We start from the raw sequence: 21,303 nt of genomic DNA, 5'->3' as shown, positions 1-21,303 counted from the left end.
AAAACTTACGTACGTGTCCATGAGACTCATGGGCTGCTTTGGCTTTTTCTCAGTTACATTTCTCCCGTTGGTAATGGAAACACGAGCTGGGCAGAGAGATGTCCATGAAACCACATGTGCTTCATGAAAAAGCCAGACGCTCTGCACCTGCGTGCAGCCTGCATCAGTGCTTGTGCTGGGGACTGTTCTAAGGCACCCTGCCATGGCAGCAATCACCCTGCAAGAAGCTTTCCTGTTCAGGGCTGATTGGGTTTCATGTTTCTTCCGAGCCTCATCTCTGTTTCTCAGCTCAGTCTTCAAATTCCTGGTGTGAGAACAGCTCCAGACTGGGGTTGAAAATAGCTCTTCCTTGGCAGTGTCCTGGCTGAGTTGTGGTCCCTTGGAGACCGTTGTGCTGAAAGGTGACATCATCCGGTGGTGGATTCGCCATGGGCTTGGGGCTGAGGGTCTGACTTCATCTCTGTGGGAATTTCTCAGGTCTCACAGTGCTTTTCAGGGCCTTCCTGATGCTGTGAGCTGGGCAGAGAGCCCACACTGCACTCACTGGATCCTGTGTCAAACATGATCCAAGCTGAGTGAAGGCACAGGTGATGGGTGCAGGAGAAGAGCTTACATTCTCCATGCTTTTTTCTGGAGCATGTTTCTCTCCCTGCTGCCACTCTAGGTCTTGTATAGGGCAGGAATTGAGACACTGGGGACCCTCCCCCTGGGGAAACCCTGGCTACTACTGCCAGTGTCTTCTGGGGTGGAAGAAGGAACCTAAAATCAAGGTACCTTCTGGAAAGTGAGCAGCTTTGTTGCCTTGACCTCATGGGTACCAAAAGTGCTGTCTCTAGGCTGTTATCACTCCAGATCTGGGCCAGCAGTGCTTTGTGCTCATCAGCACATCGTTGACATTAAAACGGTTATGCAAACTAAATTGGTGCAGTGCCTGTACCCTGGTAATGTAGGGCACAGAGGTATGTTGAATTCATGGAGGGCTGCTGCAGTTAGAGCTGTGAACGCCACCAGCTAAATCAACCCGCTGAAGCTGCTGCAAGCCTTGTGGGAGTTGAACTGACTTTGCATGGAAGCAGACCAGGGAGCCTTCACATGCTGAGCTGTGCTGGTGAAAAGTTTCCAGCTCACAGGTGGTGATAGCATCTGAATACAGGAGGTGAGGAGGGCTCTTTCCAGCTCTGTCGTGACCCACTGGGGGACAAGCATCAAACGCCTAAATACAAGTCTTTGACGAAGCTGACGTTCTCCAGGATAAAAGAGACTGTCATGATGGCATCTGCATACAAATTGCACCATAGCGTTGTTTTTTTGCATTCATAAACCCTTTCTAATAGCTGGTATTTACCATAATTACTTATTAAAGGTTAACAGCACCCTCTCTTACGTGTGCAGGGATATTTCTAGTCTCTGCTCTTCAATCTTGTCTTTGCCAATAGCTCATGTATTTGTGGATATTCTTATCATGGTCTCATCACACTGCTCATTTCAAGCACTTATCTTCCACTCCAGCTCATCTGGCTGTAGGAAACAAAACATTAGCCTCTAAAAAGCCAATTGAAAACTTGGTCACATGGGAATAACCTGAGCTGTTTTACCTCTGGGGTTTGTGCCAGCTGGACCTGGATATTTTCCATTGAAAACAAGACATTCAATGATAAAGTCATGCCCAATGACATTTGAGTGAATGCTTTTTGTAGTAGGAAGTCATCTCTCCACATCGCTTGGTGTAGGCAGTAAAGGGAGAGCAATAACTTCAGTTTGCAGTGAATTTTCTGCTCCGTGATGGGTAAAATGGAAGTTTCCCAGAGCTAGAATTAAATAGTAATTAGCAGCTGATAAAATCCCCCTCACATCCTGCACTTTCTTTCATGCAGCATGAATATTAAGAGTTGCTTATCAAGCTTAGTTCCTGATTAATATTCTCCAGTTTGTACAGGCCTGCTTCTTGCTTCTCTGAAGGATTGAATTTCATATACATAATAGACTAAAAATGATTGGATTTGTGAAATTAAAAGTCGAACTTTATTAGAGGCTGGAGCACCCAGTAATTGTGCAGTGAGTTGTTTGCAATTTGCACTTCAATCAGTATTTATTTTTAAGGACATCTTTTTGTTAAGGATTTTTGAGGGGAAGCATTTGAATAGTAGCTGTGTTTGACTCCTTTAAGGCCATGAACATGGCATATACAGAAAGCAGATCTTTTTACCTTAAGGAATTAATTATTGTAGTAACTTCTAATTTGAAGTCACAATTCCAGTGTAGTGCTGTGCATGTACCGACTGTAGGAAAACACTGTACTTACAGCGTCCTTGCAAGAAGAGCTTGCTCCAAGACATGCAAGATGCTTTGATTTTCATCTTCTTCTATCAAGAAGCGGAGTGCTGAGACCTGGGAGAGTCGTGGGCAGGACCAGCTGCGTGCTGGAGATGTGGCTGGCGCAGCTCAGTTCTAGGGAGCTGTTGGATGCCACAGAAAGCCCTCCCTTGGCCCTGCAGGCAGCAGTACTGGGCCAGAGGGTGTTCAGGGCTTCCGAGCGTGGGACGGCTGTCGGTATTTATCTGATATTTCCTGCTCTCTCCCTGTCCCGTTGTGTCTGTGTGACCTTGGGCTCCCCCAGGACCACTTTTCCCATTCTCCCCCGGGACATCATTGATCACTTTCACAGTGACCCTTTTAAGATCTGAACAAAAAATGATGAGGTAAGCTGGTGTCATGTTTGCTGCTCATGGAGAGGTTATGGGTCTGACTAAGGCAGCAGAAGCGAATAATCACCAAACTCTGATCTCTGAGGGAGAGAAAAGTGATACCAAAGTCTTTTGAAACCTCTAGACCTTGCTTTAAAAGTGTGGCATTTTTCAGATCTTTTTCAAGCTAACGGTTATTCCCCATCATTTTAAATGGTGGCTGTCAAGAAGCAATTTGATTTACGCTAAGAAGCAAAGGAAATCAATAGCCATTTCAGATTTTGCACCTGCAACCCACCAAGCACATTTTGAGCCCATTAGTTTCTTGCTTCACAGAGCTCCGGGTTACGATTAAAGGCTTTTCTCACTCATGCTATGATCTTCCCATGAAATAAAAAGTCACTGCATCTGCATGCTGCCCAATTCATCACTTGCTAAGCTTGAAGACACCTAAGGCTCAAAAGTATCTAATTGCTGTTTTGAATGTGCAGCAAAATCCTGGCTTGACTGAAGTCAGTGCCAGCTTCATTCCTGCAGAGCCTGGATTTCAGAGCTGGGGTCCTTCTCCAGTCCCACACCCTGTGCCAAACACATCCAACCTCTTGACCAGAGCATGCCTTTGCACCCAGCTCTGCCCAGTCTCATGTGATGGGGGTGTTGTGTCACTCCCTGCACCACTGGATGATGCTGGACTCTTAAAGCAAGATTAGCTCCTGTCTGGACTAGATCCCGATCTGTCAGTCTCACAGGCTGTTAAAATTTGGGGGGATACAAAGTCTGCAGTGCCATGAAAATCAGGAAGCCTGGAGCCTGTGGCATATGCGTTTTATTTCTAGCTTCTTGGAAAAAAAAATGCATTATTAAAGAAAAAATAAAGCCTTTATTTGCATGTACAATATGTTTCTCCTATGCCTGTCTTGTCCCCTTTGTGAGAACCCAGGGCCAGAATTACAGTATCTGAAGTTGCTTTTGGATCCCAGTCAGCTCCCATCTGTCATGATCTGTTTTTAATCGAATGGGTTTTCCATCTGAAAGTAGCTGTTGGATGGAGAAGGAGTAGAAATATTTGTGTTGTGAATTAGCTCAGAGTGAGGCTACAAACTTTTTTTTCCCCCTTCACAACAAACACATGGAAAAATATTCTTCAGTGTAGTGTGGCTGGCCTGAAAACCGGCAACAGCAGCTTCCTTCCCAGGCTCCGACTCCTCTGCCTTGTCTGCATGGACAAGGTCTTTAAAGGGGACCTGAAATCTTCGTGTTACACGATCTTATCTCCCATCCATGTTGCTTGTGTGTATGTATATTGTGGGAGGGAGGTTGAGTGGCTCATTTTTCCAGGAAAAATGTAAAACATAGCAGAGGTTTAACCTGGGTTTGCTGAGTGCTTTTCTTTGCTAGCCTCGATTGTCTCTGTTTGGTGGGAGCAGCAGATAGGTTTGATACAATACCCAGGATCTTAGTCATTAGCCTAAGTGCTCTAGGAAAGGTCCCAGATCTCCTTAACAGCCTGTGCTCAGTAGGTCTGGTTCCCTAATGCCATGAAACTGGGCTGCAGGAGATGGGGAGCCTAGGGACTGTATATGGTCTAATAAGCAGAGAGGAAAGCGAGGCTGTAGGACCTCTGTGGTTTCCAGGACATCAGATGACACGTCTCTCCCTCTGGGGAAGAAGAAGGAGGAAGAAATCCCTCAGCAGTCCTTGGAAACGCATTGTTAAGCCTATTCTTCAACATCCCTCCAGGGGTTTTCATGCAGTACCCTTTATCATTAAAAGCAGAGAAGCAATTATTCTGCATCAGTGTCGTGGAAGATGGGCCAGTGTCATTGAGGAGATGGAGAGAAAGGTGGTGCTTGTTCATCCTGCTTTGCTAGAGACAGAGAGCTTTGCTCCTGCATCCCTGGCACAAGGGAGAGTTAATGCAACACTGGGGCTGAAGGAGGAGGGATGCTTTCCTGTTTCCTGTGTCAGATCCTTGTCTTGCTCCATATGTGAAGTCTGGAGATTGCTTTAAAGACCCGGGAGCTAGCCTAGCTGTGATTTCCATTAGAATTGCATTGCGTAGTCACCCACAGTGACTTCGTCCTGTGTTTGCTGAAATCGTGTGTATCTGTCATTAAGGCAGAAGGGCCAGCATTTGCCCTGAGTGTATGAGAGGGTGGAATCTGGCTCATTTTTACCTTATTTTTCTTTTTTCTTTCCTTCTTATTTGGGGGGTGGGGTTATGTTTTGAGGCACTTTTGTCAAAAGGAAACACTTTGGTTTATGTGTATGTGTGTGCATGCACGTGCGTATTTTTATAATCTTTTTATCACAGCTTCTGGCATGTTGGTTTTTGGGGATGGAGCAAGGCTGGACAAGGCAAATCCTGGGCTTGTTCTGGGCTTTTGTTTTTATTTCCACTGATGTAACAAAACATTGCCACTTGTGCTGACCTGGTTTACATCACCTTCAAATCAGTCTGATAGGTGCCAAAGGTGCTGAGCGGCATGATGTGGCTCAGCCAGGGCTGTGTGCTGTGGGGTTGAGTGTTGTCACACCTGTACGGATGTGTGTAAGCAGCTGTGTTGCACAGCTGTAATCTGACAACCCCTCAGGTGCTGAGTTCCATTTGACTTTCCTTGTTTTACCTAGGAAGGGCTGTAGGTACATCTCTGTATACGAGGAAAACCTGGAGTATGGGATGGAAGATCAGCAGCTCATGGTGGGCTGTTGCTTCAGGCGTGGAATAGTTCTCCCAGCCATGCCTGTAGCAGGTCCTGGGACCCTCCAGATGGGCAGAGGTAGAGACCAGAGTATGCTGCCAGAGGGAAGCAAATGTGTCATCACTCCAAGCTTTAACCCCAGGGAGAGCAAAATCAGTGGGAGCTGGGGATGGGGATGGGTGAGAGAACACTGGGTACTCTCCCAAGACCTCTGCTAAAGGCTACAACAGAACAACAGCTTTAATTCAGTCTAGTGCTGCACCCAGGACTATTTTCCTCATTGTGAGCAGGAGCAGGCAGTGAGATGTGGAATTAACCTAAGCTGCCTGTTCAGCCTTTGTATGTATCCTGTGTTTCATGGCCCACGCTGACTTGTGTTTTCTTTTCCCTGAACAGGTCTATATCATCAACGTAACATGGTCTGACCTGACTTCCCAGATCATCTACCGGAGATACAGCAAGTTCTTTGACCTGCAGGTAAGTCTGTCTTGTCTAACATAAAATATTATTTCCACTCACTTCTAGCCACGTTTCCAGCTGGGTTAATAGTGCCTTTAAATAAAGCTTTGTGTGTGTTTGGTCTGTTACATGTCATGATCTTGAAACTTTTCAGACTCTGTCCTTGTAGGGTGTAAGATAAGTGGGTGGTATGCTCACAGCAAGTAACTCGCACTGTAGAGACATTTAAAGCTGACATTTTCATGAATGGTTCCCATTGAAGAGGGGATCTAATTTTAAATACTTCAGATGCACTTAGAACAGAAAGAGAGTTACATTCTGGGCCCCCAGAAACTACTTACCCAAATCACTGAGAACAACAGAGCTTTTGCACACTCCCACAGCAGTTCAGTAATGGAGATGGTAGTGGAAACCTTCCAGACTCTCCTCCTAATCATCTACCCAGCCAGCTGGTGTCCTGGCTCCTGCTGTTTTGTACAGCTCCTTTGCTGTATTCTGTGCCTGTATATTTAGATTTCATCGAAAGCTTCCTTGCTGGATAGCTGCTGACCAAAGTCTGAAGCCAAGAAATAGGAAAAGTCCAAATTATAAAGTTTCAGTGTGAGCATCTTCATTTCTGGTCCTGCTTCCAGGCACCTGCATGGGTATGGAGATCTTTCTGCCTCAGGACTATTTAGCAATAATCCATGCCCATGGATACCTTTCTATCATCATACCTCTGTAGGCAGAAAAGCTGTAATTGCCTGGGGTGAAAACAAAAGCTGTGGTTTGACAGACTCCTGAACTTTGGGGGTAATGTTGATTTTGGGCTGAAGATGGTGTTTGGAGCTGGGCTGTGGTTAAGTATCAAGTGAGTCCTCACAGCCAGTGTTAAGGATGTACACAGCTGACTGGGCTGTGTCTTGGGAAATAGCATTAAGCCTTTTTGCCATGATAAATTAGGGGAAAAAAAGAGTTCTTCCCTTGGATAGCTGATCTGAGATATCTTTGAGAGTCTTACTTTCATCATTGCTCCCCTTTATGTGTCATTTCTGATAGTTGGAAATCTGAAGTCTCTAGTCTGTTCTGCAGTCTATATTGGTTATGGCCTCCTGTCTTTTCTGGTAGGAAACGGGATCATTTCTGTGGCCAGTCCTGATTTCTGTGTTTGCTGTGTGGCTGGAAGACAAATGAGAGATGCTTCTCTTATGCCCCTTTCCACTTCTTACTGTGCTGAAGTGCCAGGCCTGCCTGTTCTACTGCTGTGTAGACTAAATCAGTATCTAATGTACCTGCTAAAGATGCACAGCTCTGTGATCACACACAGTTGTTGTCAGCATGCAGATTGTGGCCAAAGCTGTTTCTTTCTCTCTTCTTTTCCTTTTTGCCCCAGTTCTGTTTTCATGTATGTGTTCTTCTGGGTCTCCTGGCCTTTCCTGGTAGGTTTGAAAAGTTCCCATCAAGCACAGAGTTATCAATGGGGTTAGTGTGTTGGACAGGAAATGATGTCTCAATCAGGGAGTGAGTCCTGAAAGGTCCCATTGATAAGTGCAAGGGGGCCTAGCGCCAGTGGAAAACTCTCGCTTGCACAACGCTTCTCCCCCCACGAGAAAATACGACAAGAAAGTAACAAAATTCCCTTCCTTAACCCTTTTCTGTCCCAGGAATCTCTGTCAGGGCCACCACTGCGTTAGCAGTGACAGCCCTCTGCAATAACCTCTTTAGCTCTTGCAGCGTTAGGTGCACAGTTAGTGAAACTGAGGTCTTCACCTGGTGTTTCTATGGCCTTGTCATGTCTCTGTAAGCATCTTGCTGTGGCGATCCTTGCCTCAGTTTCCCAGCTGTAAGATGGGGACAAGGCCATGTGTGCTGAGGCTGCAGATTTGCTCCAAATAAGGGATGATATGTTCTTTAAAGACTTTTTGGTGTAACCCAGCACTGGTTGGACCTGGGTTTTGCAACCTGGTATGATGCATGGTAACGTGGCCTTAGCATAATCAATCTTCTTTGGTAGTGTCCCTGCTTATCCATATATGTCCCTTGCAGCAGAAAATCAAGCAAACACTCAGTGAGTGATGCTCAGCCAATTCGCAGGCACCACTCTTGTCCCAAACAGCTGGAGTCTGCAGGTCCCTGCCAGCTCCACTCATCCCACTGTGCCCACGACTGAGCTGCACTTCAGGGCTTCCAAAGCCTGCACGTGTCTCATTTGCTTTTGACTTGAAGTGGAGGAACAAGGGCTGGCTTGTAATGACTTAATCAGGGCTGCAGTGCCTGGTGTTGATAGTGACACTGGATAGGACCCATAGGGAAACACGGGGGGGGCTGCCCTATTTGCCCAGAGGCAGCTGGGGAGGAATACAGATAATTAATTTCACTACTGCAATTTCATGTTTCTTTAAAGGAGAGCCCACCCTGCCCCAAATGATTCTGTCTGTGGGAAGTGGCTCAGTGGTTTTGAGAGCCCTTCCATTACAAGATACTGGGGTTTCTGAAACCCTTCCTAGCAAATCTTAGGCACTGCAGTCAGTAAGAGGCTGCTCTGTCCTAAGGATTCATATGCCAGAAGTGTTTGGTTGTGCTGTTTCAGCAGTACACATGCTTGAATTGGGAGTGAGATTGCTTTCAAGATGAGTAATGGGGCAGCGAGACTAGGTGTACCGTGGGGTTTCAGAGCTGGAGTTTGCCCCTTGAAGGCATGAGAAGTACAGCAAACAGAACCCAATGCAACAAGCCTAAGCCTAGTGCCAGCCCTGTGCTGCTTCAGTGAGGGTTAGAGATCTAAAAGTATGGGCTTAAATTAAATCAGGGAACTGCTGCATCCTTTAATAGTGCAACCAAGTCACGTCTGCTGCTGTGCATGGGTCAGATGATGGCAGCAGAATAGATGTGGGTGCCAGTGTCTCAGTAAATAGGATTGAAAGAATTGAATTAACTCTGCATAGATTAAAGCACTACGATAAATTGCTTGTCAAGTCCACTTATCTGTTGTCTGTCAGCATGGGGAGGCATTTGCACCTGAGCACCACATGGGGTCAAAGCCATCTCCTAATGTAATACTTTAAGTGCTGCTTTCTCATGCACTTGCCCACAGTGCAGAATGGGGGAGTATGAGGAGCCCATCACTAGGAGAGCAATCTGAGCATAACCTGTGGGTACTGCTGACCCTCATGACAGGCTGGTGGCTCACTGAGGCATGTTCCCTGGATGCCATTTGAGGTCTTCCATCATTGCTGATTGTTTTGCGGGTGGTGGTAGCAGAATCCTGCCCCGAGCTGGCAGTTCAGCAGTACTGCTGTTGTCCACAAAGGAGCTGAGAAAGGTCACATTGGGATAGCAGGGATAACTCCTGGTGTTTCCACTCTGCAGTAAAAGGCATCTACAGATGTAAGGCCCATATTTTTCTTTCTGGAAAGTGCCTTTGGAGGCACTTAACCCTCTTCTCCCCCAGAAATATCTGGATTCATAGCTGAGCATGCATGTAAGGTGGAGAAAGGTGGGGATGCAGCCAGCTCACCCTCCCAATGGCTATGGTGGGCTGGAAAGCAACAACAGAGTTTGCAGCTGGCAGGTATGAAGGGTGGCTCTTTTCCCACTCCCTTTCACTTGCTCAGCTTCCACAAGCTCACTTGGGCTTTTACAGATACTGAGCCCAGCTGGTTGCTGCCCCTCGCAGCTGAAAAGCTCTCTCCCCAGCAAAGTGAACAGGGAAAATGTGACCAAGGGTCAGTGCCTGGTGTCTTAATTTGAATCACCAGTGGCTCATCTTCTGCATTTTGTGCAGCAACTCCAAACGTTCTAGTCGAGTTTCATGCCTGTGTTATGCCAGAGTATGAACAGGACCACAGCCTTGGCAGAGGGACCAAACCCTACGCTCAGATGCCAGCTCCTCTGTTGCTCCCATGAGGATGGCTGGGTCTCTGTGTGTGGGGCTGTAGGAGGATCCTTTCTCAAGACAGTGAAATACAGCTTTCTCCAAGGCAAAACACAGCAGCTGGCTGTAGCAGCGTGCCATAATCCCACGTTGTGTTTCTGACTGCATGAGAGGCAAACGACATCCCCGCTGGAGCCACGGCAGGAATGTTAGGTAGGCAGATCCCCGTCTCTGTGCACAATGACCCACACAGACATTTTGGCTGCAAGGAGACATCTGAAATGTCACAATTTGGAAAAGGCAAATAAACAATGCTCTGTTCAAGCGTTTGCTTCGTGTATCGGTTAGCAAAATGCTATCTGCTGCTGTGGTGTGCTGATCTAAGCAGGTTTTCTTCAAAGCGGGACAGAAAGAGGAACTCACTAGCAGCCAATTAGAACATGAAGAATAAAGAATATCAAGAATTTTATTATGGAGTGGAAAGAGACGTAAGTTGTTTTCAGGCTGGTGATAAAACATCAAGAGCTTCATTTGTTATTGCTAGGGTCATCCTGATTGTTTATAGTGCTGTAATGGAGTAACTGAGCATTGAAGGGGATATTAAACAAAAGTGGTGCTATAAAGAACAGGAATTGTAGTCTGTATCTCTGCTTTTCTTGCTCAAACTGAGGTTCATCTGAATGCTGCTGCCATTGATCGTTCTTCAGTTGCATACACCTCTGTACAAACATCACTTTCTCTATTATCCCAAGCTGTATCAAGCACTGTAATGTCCACTCTCATTTGTGGTCAGGTGGTTGTAACTCTGCCTCATGCCTAAGCACCCTGTATTTCACTGAGTTGCTGTGATTTGAGAAATAGGACCTGGTGCCTTGAGGATGCAGGCTTTCTGGAGCAGAGCAGAGGGGGAATCAGTGCAGGGTGCTTGCAGGATAGGTGTCTGATATGCTTCTGATGGACTGATGTGATTCTTAGGGACTGTAGTGATAGAACAAAGGCTAATGGGTCCCCTGAAACAGGGGAGATTTAGATTAGATCTAAGGAGAGTGGTGAGGCACTGGAACAGGTTGCTCAAGGAAGTTGTGAGAGCTCCATCCCTGGCAGTGTTCAAGGCCAGGTTGGATGGGGCTTTGACCAACCTGGTCTATTGGAAGGTGTCCCTGCCCATGGAAGAGGGGTTGGAACTGGATGGTCTTAAGCTCCTTTACAACCCAAACCATTCTATGATTCTATGACTTGTGTATATTCACTCCATTAGTTAATTTTGGTTAGATACCCAAGTGAAGACTGTAGTCCTAAACCTTGTGGTCCAGTGCAGTCTGACTCAGAAATGACTGTGTTTGTAGGACCTATATTATTTCATGTTGTAAGGCCCTTGCTTTTAGCTCCACAAGAGCAGTGAATAGACAAGCTCAAGCATGTGTTACATTTATCAGTGGTGAAGAGTTAGGTAAGAATGCAATGGGGCAAATGTCCTCCTGCATTTGCCAATGCTAACCCTCAACCTAGTAGGCCTTTATAGCCAGATGAGTAGAGTCACTGCCTGGTCTCCTCAGCCATCCACAGCAGTGGGGTCACTGCATTGCGTGATGATTCCTTACAGGTGTTGCCCCATGTGTAGCTCCTGGCACTGTGGGAAGGGAAGGAGGGCTGTTGATGTGGCTCTGGGCATGATGCAGCTTGTCCCTCTTGCAGCATGGGAGGTTTGTGCTAAAAGATTCTCAGCCTCTGATGGGCACAGGGAGTGTTTCTGTTGGGCTACATGAGGGTGCGTATGGAAACAGGCAGGAAAGCTGGAGGAGAAGGTGGGGTTGAGTAGGGCACGGGGAGAAGTGGGGAGGAGCAGCATGACAGAGGTTTGCTGCATCAAGCTGTGGTGCAAGTGCACAGTGAAAAGGGGGAGAAAGGGAAGAAGGGAAGATTTTATTTACTGGCGCTGCTCATGCTGGGCTGTGCTAACAGCAGCGGATCTGGTCTGCAGTCAAAGCACGTGCTTCCCTCTGCTCTGAGCTGTGCGGACCTTGGCCGGGGTGGTCTGGGTTGCAAAGATCCAATTTTCCTGCTCCCATTCCATCAGTGTTTGATGCTGACCCTCAGCATCCTTGGCCTAGCCGAGGACATTGATAGCAGCTGTGAAATTCTTCTCCAAACCAGGGACCTGGCTCCATATCTGACCTGTGAGGTTCAACCCCAGGGCTTGGCTTCAGGGCAATCCCCGATAGTCACAGGACTGTAGGGATGGAGTTACTCCAGCAGTTGAGATGTAGGGTTTGGTTTGAAAACAGCTTCCTTAAGAGCAAGATTGAAACTGAAACAAGCCTGGGAAAATTCAGAGGAAATCTTAACATGGCTCTGTCAACATGTCTGTTCCCAAAGGTCAGCACTGGGTCCTTGGGGAGAAATGGCACGTCCTTTCTACTGAGTAAACAGGGCCACTTGTCTGCTGCTGTGATCCCAGCATGCGGAGAGGCCACAGTGGCAAGGCTTGCAGGTGATGCAGGAAAAGAGGATTGTAGGAGGAGCCCTGAGCCAGCTGTGAGGGCTGACCATGCCTCCCATGTCTCCAGCTGTGCTGGAGCACCCTGTGCTTGCAAGCCTTGGCATGCAGGATCCCCTGATGCCTGCCCTCACAAAAACAGCCCAGCAGCAAGCTTGCCAGTAACAGGGCTTGCTGGGGGAACTGGGATGCCCCTGGGGGAAGAAAAGTGAATAACTGATATAGTTGTTGAACTGGGAATGGTTTTCCCAGCTGATTTAAAGGCTATTTGAATGTGGTTTGTCCTTCTAGGCCTCAGTTAATGCCTTAGGATACCAGCTGGCTTGGGGGAGTATCTTTGTCTTCAGTGAATAAATGGAATTGTTTATAATTCTTATTTCCATCATTTTTAAAATGTTTGCTTGGCAAAACAATCCGTTCAGCTTCCAGTGTTTGTTTCTAAAAGACTTTACACGTCAGACAAAGACAAGGGCTGTGATGGGGAAATTGCAAAGTGTCATGGTTTGAGCATGTTTTGAGGGTGTTTTTGTTCAAGGTTTTTTTCCAGCCAGGGGGAGTCTGGGAGGAAGGAGAGACAGGACACCTGACCCAGGCTAGCCAATGAGGTATTCCATACCATAGCACGTGATGCCCAGGATGCATACTGGGAAGGAGAGAAGGCGGGAGGGGTAGAGCTCTGGAGGAAAATGGAGGAGGGAGCACATGGTGCTCAGCCAGGCAGGGTGGAGTGAGTTATGGGTCGGTGGCTGGTGGGGTGTTGTATTCTTTTCACTTGCTGTTTGCTGTATCATTATTATTTGTAGTAGTAAATGGCAGTAGGGGTTTTGTGTTATGCCTTAGCAATTAAACCGTTCTTATCTCAATCTGTGGGGGCTACATTCTTTGTATTCTTCTTCCTAACTCTCGGGGAGTAGGGAGACTTGATTTAAACCACGACACAAAGTGCCTGCCAAGCTACAATAGAGGCCACATTCAATGGACATGGCAAATAACCTGCAGGTGAAAAAGTGACCCAGCCTTTGGAAACCCTCCCCTTCTTACTTCTGTGCTTGGGTGCTGTTGAGGTTGGAAGGGACCTTAAACATCATCTAGTTCCAATCCCCTGCCATGTTCTAGATGAGGTGGCAGTGAGGTTTTGGGACTCTGGTTGGGTGGTTGTCCTGACTCTACTGTGAACAGGAGTCTCTGGAAGCTGCATCTTTGAGGATTATGTTCTCCTCTGTTCCTTTGCCACACAAACCCATGAGCATGGACCCTGCCATGGCATCAGTGACTGTGACAAATTCTGTCTGTTGCCATTGCACCACATAGATATTGTTCTGTACAATGCTGATACTCTCCTGGATGTCAACAAGTCCTTATTTCCCTGGTATTCATGTCCTGTGTGTAGAATCAGTAGTATTAAAAAGTTTCATCACACCATCAAGAAGCTCTCACCAGATCTGACCCAGGTTAAATGCTAATGCACTTCTAAGGTCTTAAAGGAGCATGGCATTAAGTGTCAGGCTGCTCTAAAGACTGAGTTTTCCCCTCCATCCTCATGATCTCCTCATGTGCTGTGCTGCAACAATCTGAGCTGCTCTAAAGGGACCACACAATTAATGATCTCCTCTGCTGAAGGGAATTCACTGTCTCTGCTGACTTCCTGCTTTTTGCAGCCCCTGAGCAGAAGTTCAACACTGGTAGATCTCTGTTAGCATTGAATTTATAACTGCTCTTTACGCAGGCTCCTCATCCTAGAAGTAAAACAAAGTTTAATTAAGTATATATATATATGTATATATACTGTATATGTTGTTAGACAAATGAGTGGGGTTTTGTTTTGGGTTTTTTTTTGCTTTTGGAAGCATCACAAAGACACAAAGAGGTTGTTGACTTCTTTATTGCATCCTTTTAACTGTACATGATCTTCTACTGCTATTCCCTCACCTTCTTAGGAGGTGTCTTGCTCATTCCATATTCATTGATAGTATTTTTGGACTGAAAAATTCTCTGTGGATATTATTTGGAAGCTATAAACAAATTGCTCTACCTGCTTTTTCATGCATGCATTTTTAATGAATTATCTAGGAAGAGTTTAACTTGGGTGGGTTTGTCCAACCCAAGAATCTCAAGGGAATGCTGCAGAGCTGTACCTGATAGCACATTTCTCAGTGGATGGATTCACATTGTCTGGAGTAGGAACCTGATTTTTAAAGGCTTAAAGCCATTCCTCTGTGGTTGGATAGGAAGGTTGGATAATATTGTGGTATCAGATACTCTGCATCCACCACTTGAACTACACAAACTTGCTACCTGAAAAGATCCTTCAGGGATCCTTGAAATATATCAGACTCCATTTATGGGCCTCTAGTAAGCACAGAAAGCAGTGGACTTGGTCAAAAGGGTTATTTACTGTGACTTATTCCCTTGCATTCTAAAGCTTTGGTTTGTGTAAGTTGTTCTTGCGATCAGTACCTGTCACTGACACGGACGCTGTCCACAGAGGGGACCCTGCAATGTGGGAAAGGCTCTGCTGGATACAGCCATAAAGAGGAAGAGGAACAAGTTCTTCCAGATGAACCAAATCGATTTACCTCACATTCAGACCTGTTTTCATAGCTGTTGGCTGCTTTTCATGTTAAAGATCAAATGCATCAGGAACACGAGTCCGTGCAAGGATGTGGTGCTAATGGAAGTCTAAAACCACCTGAAATTTCCCAAAATTCTGAACCATGATGGAAAATTTTGGTATTGGGCCCAGGTCTGCTGGTGTTGTGCCTGAATGGTATCTCATAGAGGGGATTATGCAGAATCATGGTAAAACTGGGCTGAAAGCCTGTCTTCAGCACAGCATGTCAAGGATTAACACATCATACCTCCTGTGTTATCCCTCCTCCATCTCCATTATTTTGGTGTTGGAAGGTCTTGTCATAGCCCGTTAGGTCTCCTTAGCAGGATTGAAAGCTCAGCCTTGGGAGGAGCCCACTTGTTTGTTAACCTTGTTCCAGGTTTTGTTTGCTGGAACAATAAAACACAGGAGGGCAGCTATGCTGTGGGACTGGCCCCAGCCAAAGCTACTGCTCTGGGGCTGCTCTTGCACAGCAGTGAATTCTCCAAGTGCCGCTTTATTGGCGTATTTCCTCTTTTAGCAGAGATCAAGATCAGCCTTTCTATTTTCTTCTGGAATATCTGTGTGAAAATCACATTCCTCGGCAGGATTGTTTCATGGCCTTTCTTCCCCAAAGCACCCAAGCCCTAAAAGTTCAGCTGTGACAGTTCCACCCCCTCCACCGTTTCACCGCTCTCCCCTAATCGCACTCAGCTTTCAATTATTTATACTGCCGGAAAATCGCACGGAGTTCGCACCCCCAGCCCCGGAACACAATTCCACTTTTGTGCCGGGAACACAATCCTTCACTTTCATTAAGTGTGCGGAGACTGAGATGAGAAGTGCCTGTTGTGCTCGCATCCCTTGGCTCGCGATGAGAGGGGTTGGTTGTTTTCGCAAACGTCCTAAATAGCCCTGCAAGGGTTATGGGGAGTTTATTTACATTATTGCATATGAGTGCAAATAGAAAATTGCCCAGCCATAATGGAAAGGTTATGTAGGGCTCTGTCAGGGCTCTTTTCCCTGCCACCTCACCCCTCCCGGCTTTCTGTTCCTACAGGCTGAGATGTGGGAAGGCTGTGTTTGGAAGGAGCCATAGCTCTTGGTCCCGTTACACCAGGGTTGGCTTACGGGACACACAAAAGCATCATCTGGCATTTCTTCTGCTGTCGACTGTGTATAGTCATGCCTGCCATAGGAAAAGCTCACACCAGCCTGATTTATCAGTGTTGTGTGCTATTTGCTTCTTCCCCATAGCACCTGAATAACTGACCTCTGCAGAAGCAGTGTGTACAGAGTGTGAAGATGGGAGTTTGTTTTCTGCCTTATTCCCTTCTTCTCCTTTTCTGCAGTCAAGGCAGTTTCATGTCTCGTGCAAATACAAATATTCCCACTGTAGGACTGTCTTTTGCAATTTCCCCTTTCCCTCCTTCAGGGGAAGCACCAGTGACTCTCCAGTGGAGTGGTCAGGGCAGCAAAACCCACAGAGGAGGCACGCTGCTGAGCAGATGAGGGGTGAAGTCACGCAGAAAGCAGGAATACTGGTGCTCTGGGGAAGCACAGCTTCATGTACAGTCATTCCTGGGTGCCTTGTTTGAACACCCAGCCAGGCTGGGGGCTTTGCTCTCTGTCTTTTGCTTTTCATTTAAAAGGAGAGATCTGGTCTATAGGATCTGTGCAGGAAAGGAAGAACTTGAATGCTTACAACATGTAAGATCCTTTGGCATTGCCCTGGCTAGTAATCCATACCCTTCATGGACATTTACCTGTACAAGTGCCCATAATCATAGCTTTCTGAAGCTTCTCCATTAAACTGGGGAAGCATTTGTTAGCATCTCCATGGTAGAAGTTAGCGTTTGCTCTTCCCTGCCTATGCCCAAAAGTGCTGCAGGGTTGATGGTCTCCTGGTATGTGTATGAGACGAGCGTGCCCTGGGAGCATGATACGAGTGTGTTTCTTACCCACAGTGTTCCAAGGTCCAAACCCCAAGAGCTTTGTTCAGAGTAGGAGCCACAGGTGTGTAGCATTGGGTCTACTGTCCAGGCCTGTGGCTGCAGCTGTCTCTAATGGTGTAAGCTTGGACATGGGACTCATTCAAGTGCAGCTGGAGCCTTGTGAGGATACAAAGGCAACAGATCAGGGAGTTGCAGTCCAGTGAAGGAGGTTTATGCTTTGGAGCTGAGTGAGTTGCTGACAAATTCTTGATGGGCAGAAGCTGTGAACAGTCTCACAAGGGACTAATCAGACTCAGAAAAGCATCTCTGTTTAAGATTTTAAGATTAAGATAAGTTCTGTAAACCTACAGTGCAAGCAGAGCTCTCTATCAAAGCCATTTGTGAGGCATCAGTGTGGATGCAGAGGTGTCTCTGATTCACCAGGTGGAGTCAAGATCAGACCCTAGTTGGTTAGTGGTGTTCTTGCAGACTGAGTTAATGTGGGAGCCATGCACCTGGGATTTGATGCATTTGGGTTTGTAAGGGTGTGTTAAGAAAACCAGTGGGACTTGCTGAGCTGCTGCCTTCAGCCAAGTATTTCGAGAGAGGTGAAGGACAGCCATGAAAACACTGTGTGAGAGAGAGGAAGATGCCAAATGGCAAGGAATTAGGAAGCAAACCAGAAAGGGACCAAGTAAAATAAGAGGGAAAAAAATCTTTTGAAGGATTAAGGGGAGTTGAATGATGGAAGTTTTGCTTTATAGGGGGTATCTCTTATCCACCTTATCTCATTTCACTGGCATTTCTTTCTACCTGGCTAATCTCTGGCTTTTTACAGCCCAGTAAATTGGGATGTTCTGGCCTCTCTCTGGTCTGGAGAGCTTTAAAATCTAAATCCAGGCTTGTCCTGGTCACTTCTGCAATGTGCTGCTGCTATTTGAACAAAACTGGTACGTGTGTCTTCCTGATGAAGAATGTATGTTTGGGATGGCACGTGGTGAGCACCTATGTACTTGTAGCAAGTCTAGGTTGTCTTGTAGTTTTTGGTGTGTTGGTGGTTGTTTGTGCAGCTTTGCAAAGACCTCTGTAGCCATGTGCAATGCTCGTCGTACTGCTGTGGTGAGGGTTAAAGGGTGCTGGTCTCTGATTAATGTTTGATGTTTCAGGAGGTGGCAGAGATTTGTTTGCTGTTGGGGTGTAGGGCAGATGGAGCAGTCAGGGGTGGTGCGCTCCACAAAGGTGGTCCCTGGCTATTCTTAGGCAAAGTGAGAAGTTTGCATGAAGTGTTTCCAGGGTGGGGAGAAGCCCTGCAAGGTTTCAGTTCTGTTCTGGATGTGGGACAGCCCTGGATTATACAGCTGAGCAGGGGTGTGCTGTGGGCTGCAGGGTTGGAAGTTCCTGCCTGTTGCTGTTAAGAAACCTCATGTCAAATCCTGTTCCACTCTTAGGTCAAAATACCATTGCCTTAGTGTGGAGAGGGTTTTTTGTGTAATGAGGAGCTGGGAGTCTGTGGTGTGGAACAAGGAGTGGGGAGCTGCTGGTGTGGCAGGAAGATTATCTGGAAATATCCACCCATGAAATGGGGGCTATAATCAGCCCTTCTGGAGAACGTTTATTCATTAATGTCTGTAAAATGCTTTGAAGTCTTCAACTGGGAGTTTTTTAACAGAGCCAAGTGTTAGTTGGATTACAGTGGCTAACCCAGACCTTAATGACTGTGTTCCCCAACCTCCCCCCCGAGCCCCCAGTCATTTCTAATGGGGTTTGGTGAAGAAGTGAAGCATCAGCAGAGTGACCAAAGAGAAGTGAACCACTCAGCAGAAATATAAATAGTGCTTTTCTTTCTTGGGATTATGTCCTGGTCCCATAGACTTTTGCTGCCGGGAGTGCAATGTGTAGAAGGGATAAGGAGTTCATTTCTAGGCTTTTACCATGTTATCCTGGTTTGTAACTGGTTTAGGGTCCCCTTGCATTAGTACTCACTGGTGCCTTTTGGTGATTAAAGCCATCTTAGTTTGTCTTGATGGGAAGTCACAATAGTAAGATTAGCATGCTGGGGGTGGAGGGGGGGGGGATCCTTAGCTCTCAATGGGGTGCATGGCAAGCAGGGGTAAAACAGGGAAGCCCTAGAGCTGGTTTGATGAGTGCTCAGCTCTGGCTGCCTGTAAGTGTCCTTTGTTCTTTGTCTATCCATTTCCTATAGCATTCCCTATCCCCTGTTAGTAACAGAATAGCACTTGCCTTTTGATTTGCTTGATTTCTGGTGTCAGGACATGAATCTTGGTGATGGAAGTAGTGGCAGCAAGGGTCATTTTCTTTCATATGAAGGAAGTGGAGTGGATTTGGTCCGTGCTGTGTCTCCACAGTACCTGTGGATGGAACTGCAGCATGGATGGAGGCAAACAGGTAAACGGGTGCACCAGGAGTTGTGGTGTAAAGATCCATCCCAAAGAGTGAGCTGCTATTACAAAATCATTCTCCAGGCTTGCACCCATTTGCACTGTGTGGCAACTGGGAACATCTCATTAGTGTGGCCTGATGTGTCATGTGTTCAGACATGGCTGATAACATTCCCTGCAAGCTCTGACACTCTGGTTCATTGTGCATCCATTCTCTGGCCTTGCCCAGAGTTAGGCTGGGATGGTTTCTGCCTCAAGGACTGCATTGCTAAACATTGCCTGGAGATCTGGGGTGCCCATACATGCCTTGATGTGAGAAAGGCTGCTCTGTGTTGCCATAGAATCATAGAATCAGCTAGGTTGAAAAGATCTTTAAGATCATCAAGTCCAACCATTGCCCCAGAACTGCCAAGACTACCATTAAAACATGTTACCAAGGGCCTCATCTACATGGTTTTTGAACCCTTCCATTGGAATGGCACTGGGCAGCCTGTTCCAATGCCCAATCACCCTTCTGGGGAAGAAATGTTTCCTAATATCCAATCTGAACCTCTCCTGGTGCAGCTTGAAGCAGTTTCCTCTTGTCCTGTCACTTGTTACCTGGGAGAAGAGATTGGTCACCCCATGATGGGTCTCAACTGGGCAAGAACAGAGATGTCTCCAGCCGAGAGGCAGAGTGTGCTATGTTGCATGAACCCTGTATCAAGGATGCCAGGAAGGTGGCTTGTCAAAGCAGACAGGAGCCAGCATCTTCCTCAGAAACCTGGTGTTTCTAGTGATGATCCATCCTTCGAAAGCTCCTCATGGAGCTTGCAGCCAAAGACCAACCCACTCCTTTCCTCTAATCTCATCTTTTCTCTTTGAGTCCAGTCCCTGGAAAGATGTAGCTCTCCAAGAAGACATTCCAGGGGGGTTTAATCACTGCTCTCACTGCAGCCCTGCTGTGCTTGTGGTCTGAGCACCTGCTGTTTCATTTAATGAGCAACAAATGGGAGGCGTGGGCAGGGGGAAGAGAGCAGCACCCTGGTGAAGTATTTGCTGCGATGTAATGTGTTTTATTTTGGGTTCGGAATGGAGGCCATGAGGAACATTTTCCAGAGGGCTCCATAAACCACCTCCGTTCACAGGGTGATTATTTGAGGAAGGAGGGGAGTGTGGATTTAAATCGGTTCCACTAATTTCTGCAAACAGCCACATTATTTTTAATTCATACTCCAGACTCCCTCCACCCATGGCTTGATGTTAGGAGCTGTGGATTTTCCACATCGTACCCAAGTCCCTCTATAAAAGAGAGCCCTTTACACATGCATGTTTAAAATTTGATTTCAGATACATCAGGCTCCCGAGTAAGTAACTCTTTAGAATGGAAAACTAATTCCTTCCCTCATGGCGACCTGTTAATGTATTTGTGTTTCAGTAGCGCATAGCAGCTCAGAGCAGGGATAGGTCTCTATGGTGTTAAGGACTGGAAAACGCATGGAAAAGCTGCAAGTCGTGATGAATATTAAATCAAAAGGAATAATCCCTTTGTTCACCATGATTAGTTAAGCTTGGTAGCTCTCTGTTGAGCTAAAAGCATTACATTGCTAGCATCATTTTACTGATGTGGGGAAGGGAGATGGGAACAACTGGGGTGGGACTTCAGTATTAAGGCACTTGTGCTGGACACTGACTGGTGTCTCTGCCCTTGGGAGATGAGCAGCAGCCAGAGCTTCATGCAGGAAAGGTTACAGTCACAGCTTCCATGTGCTCCAACCTGCCAGCACTGGTGTGGCAAGTTTAAAAGCGATCTCTTGTCCTTCTGCAATTCATGGTCTAAAGATGCATAAAGTGTATTGGCCTTCTATCTTATTTTCTTATGATGGTTGAAGCATCATAAGGGCTGCAAGGAAGAACACAGTGGGGTTTATTCATCCTGCCCTGGCTAAAGCAGAAAAGCTGGGATTTAGAGATTTGGGTTTTGGGTTTCCTGTTCTGCAGAAGTTTTCATCTCCCATGGATTTTGAGAGGATAGATTCATCCATGCCCATCAGGTGCTCGGATGCAGCGGTGTCTGGGGTCATTTTGAGACCTCAGGCTGATCATTTTGTTCTCATGTGGAGTTTTAAATTCAGTCCTGGGAACTGGGTTTTGGTCCAAGGACAGTAAAAGTTCACGGAAAATTCTCATCTTGTGAGATTGTCAT

At 46.6% G+C, this 21,303-nt stretch overlaps 1 protein-coding gene across 1 annotated transcript in view; it reads left to right on the top strand.

Annotated features, from left to right (window-relative positions):
- SH3PXD2A (SH3 and PX domains 2A) overlaps positions 1 to 21,303 on the top strand; it is a 249,054-nt gene that overhangs the window by 36,388 nt on the left and 191,363 nt on the right. The window contains exon 2 of the mRNA XM_005154542.3: positions 5,783 to 5,863. Within this exon, the coding sequence (XP_005154599.2) occupies positions 5,783 to 5,863 (81 nt within the window). The remainder of the gene's footprint in view (positions 1 to 5,782; positions 5,864 to 21,303) is intronic.

This window comes from Melopsittacus undulatus, chromosome 4, assembly GCF_012275295.1.
Source record: "Melopsittacus undulatus isolate bMelUnd1 chromosome 4, bMelUnd1.mat.Z, whole genome shotgun sequence".
Lineage (NCBI taxonomy): Eukaryota > Metazoa > Chordata > Aves > Psittaciformes > Psittaculidae > Melopsittacus > Melopsittacus undulatus.
The sequence above is the reverse complement of the archived record's forward strand: the minus strand, read 5'-3'. Positions and strand labels throughout refer to the sequence as shown.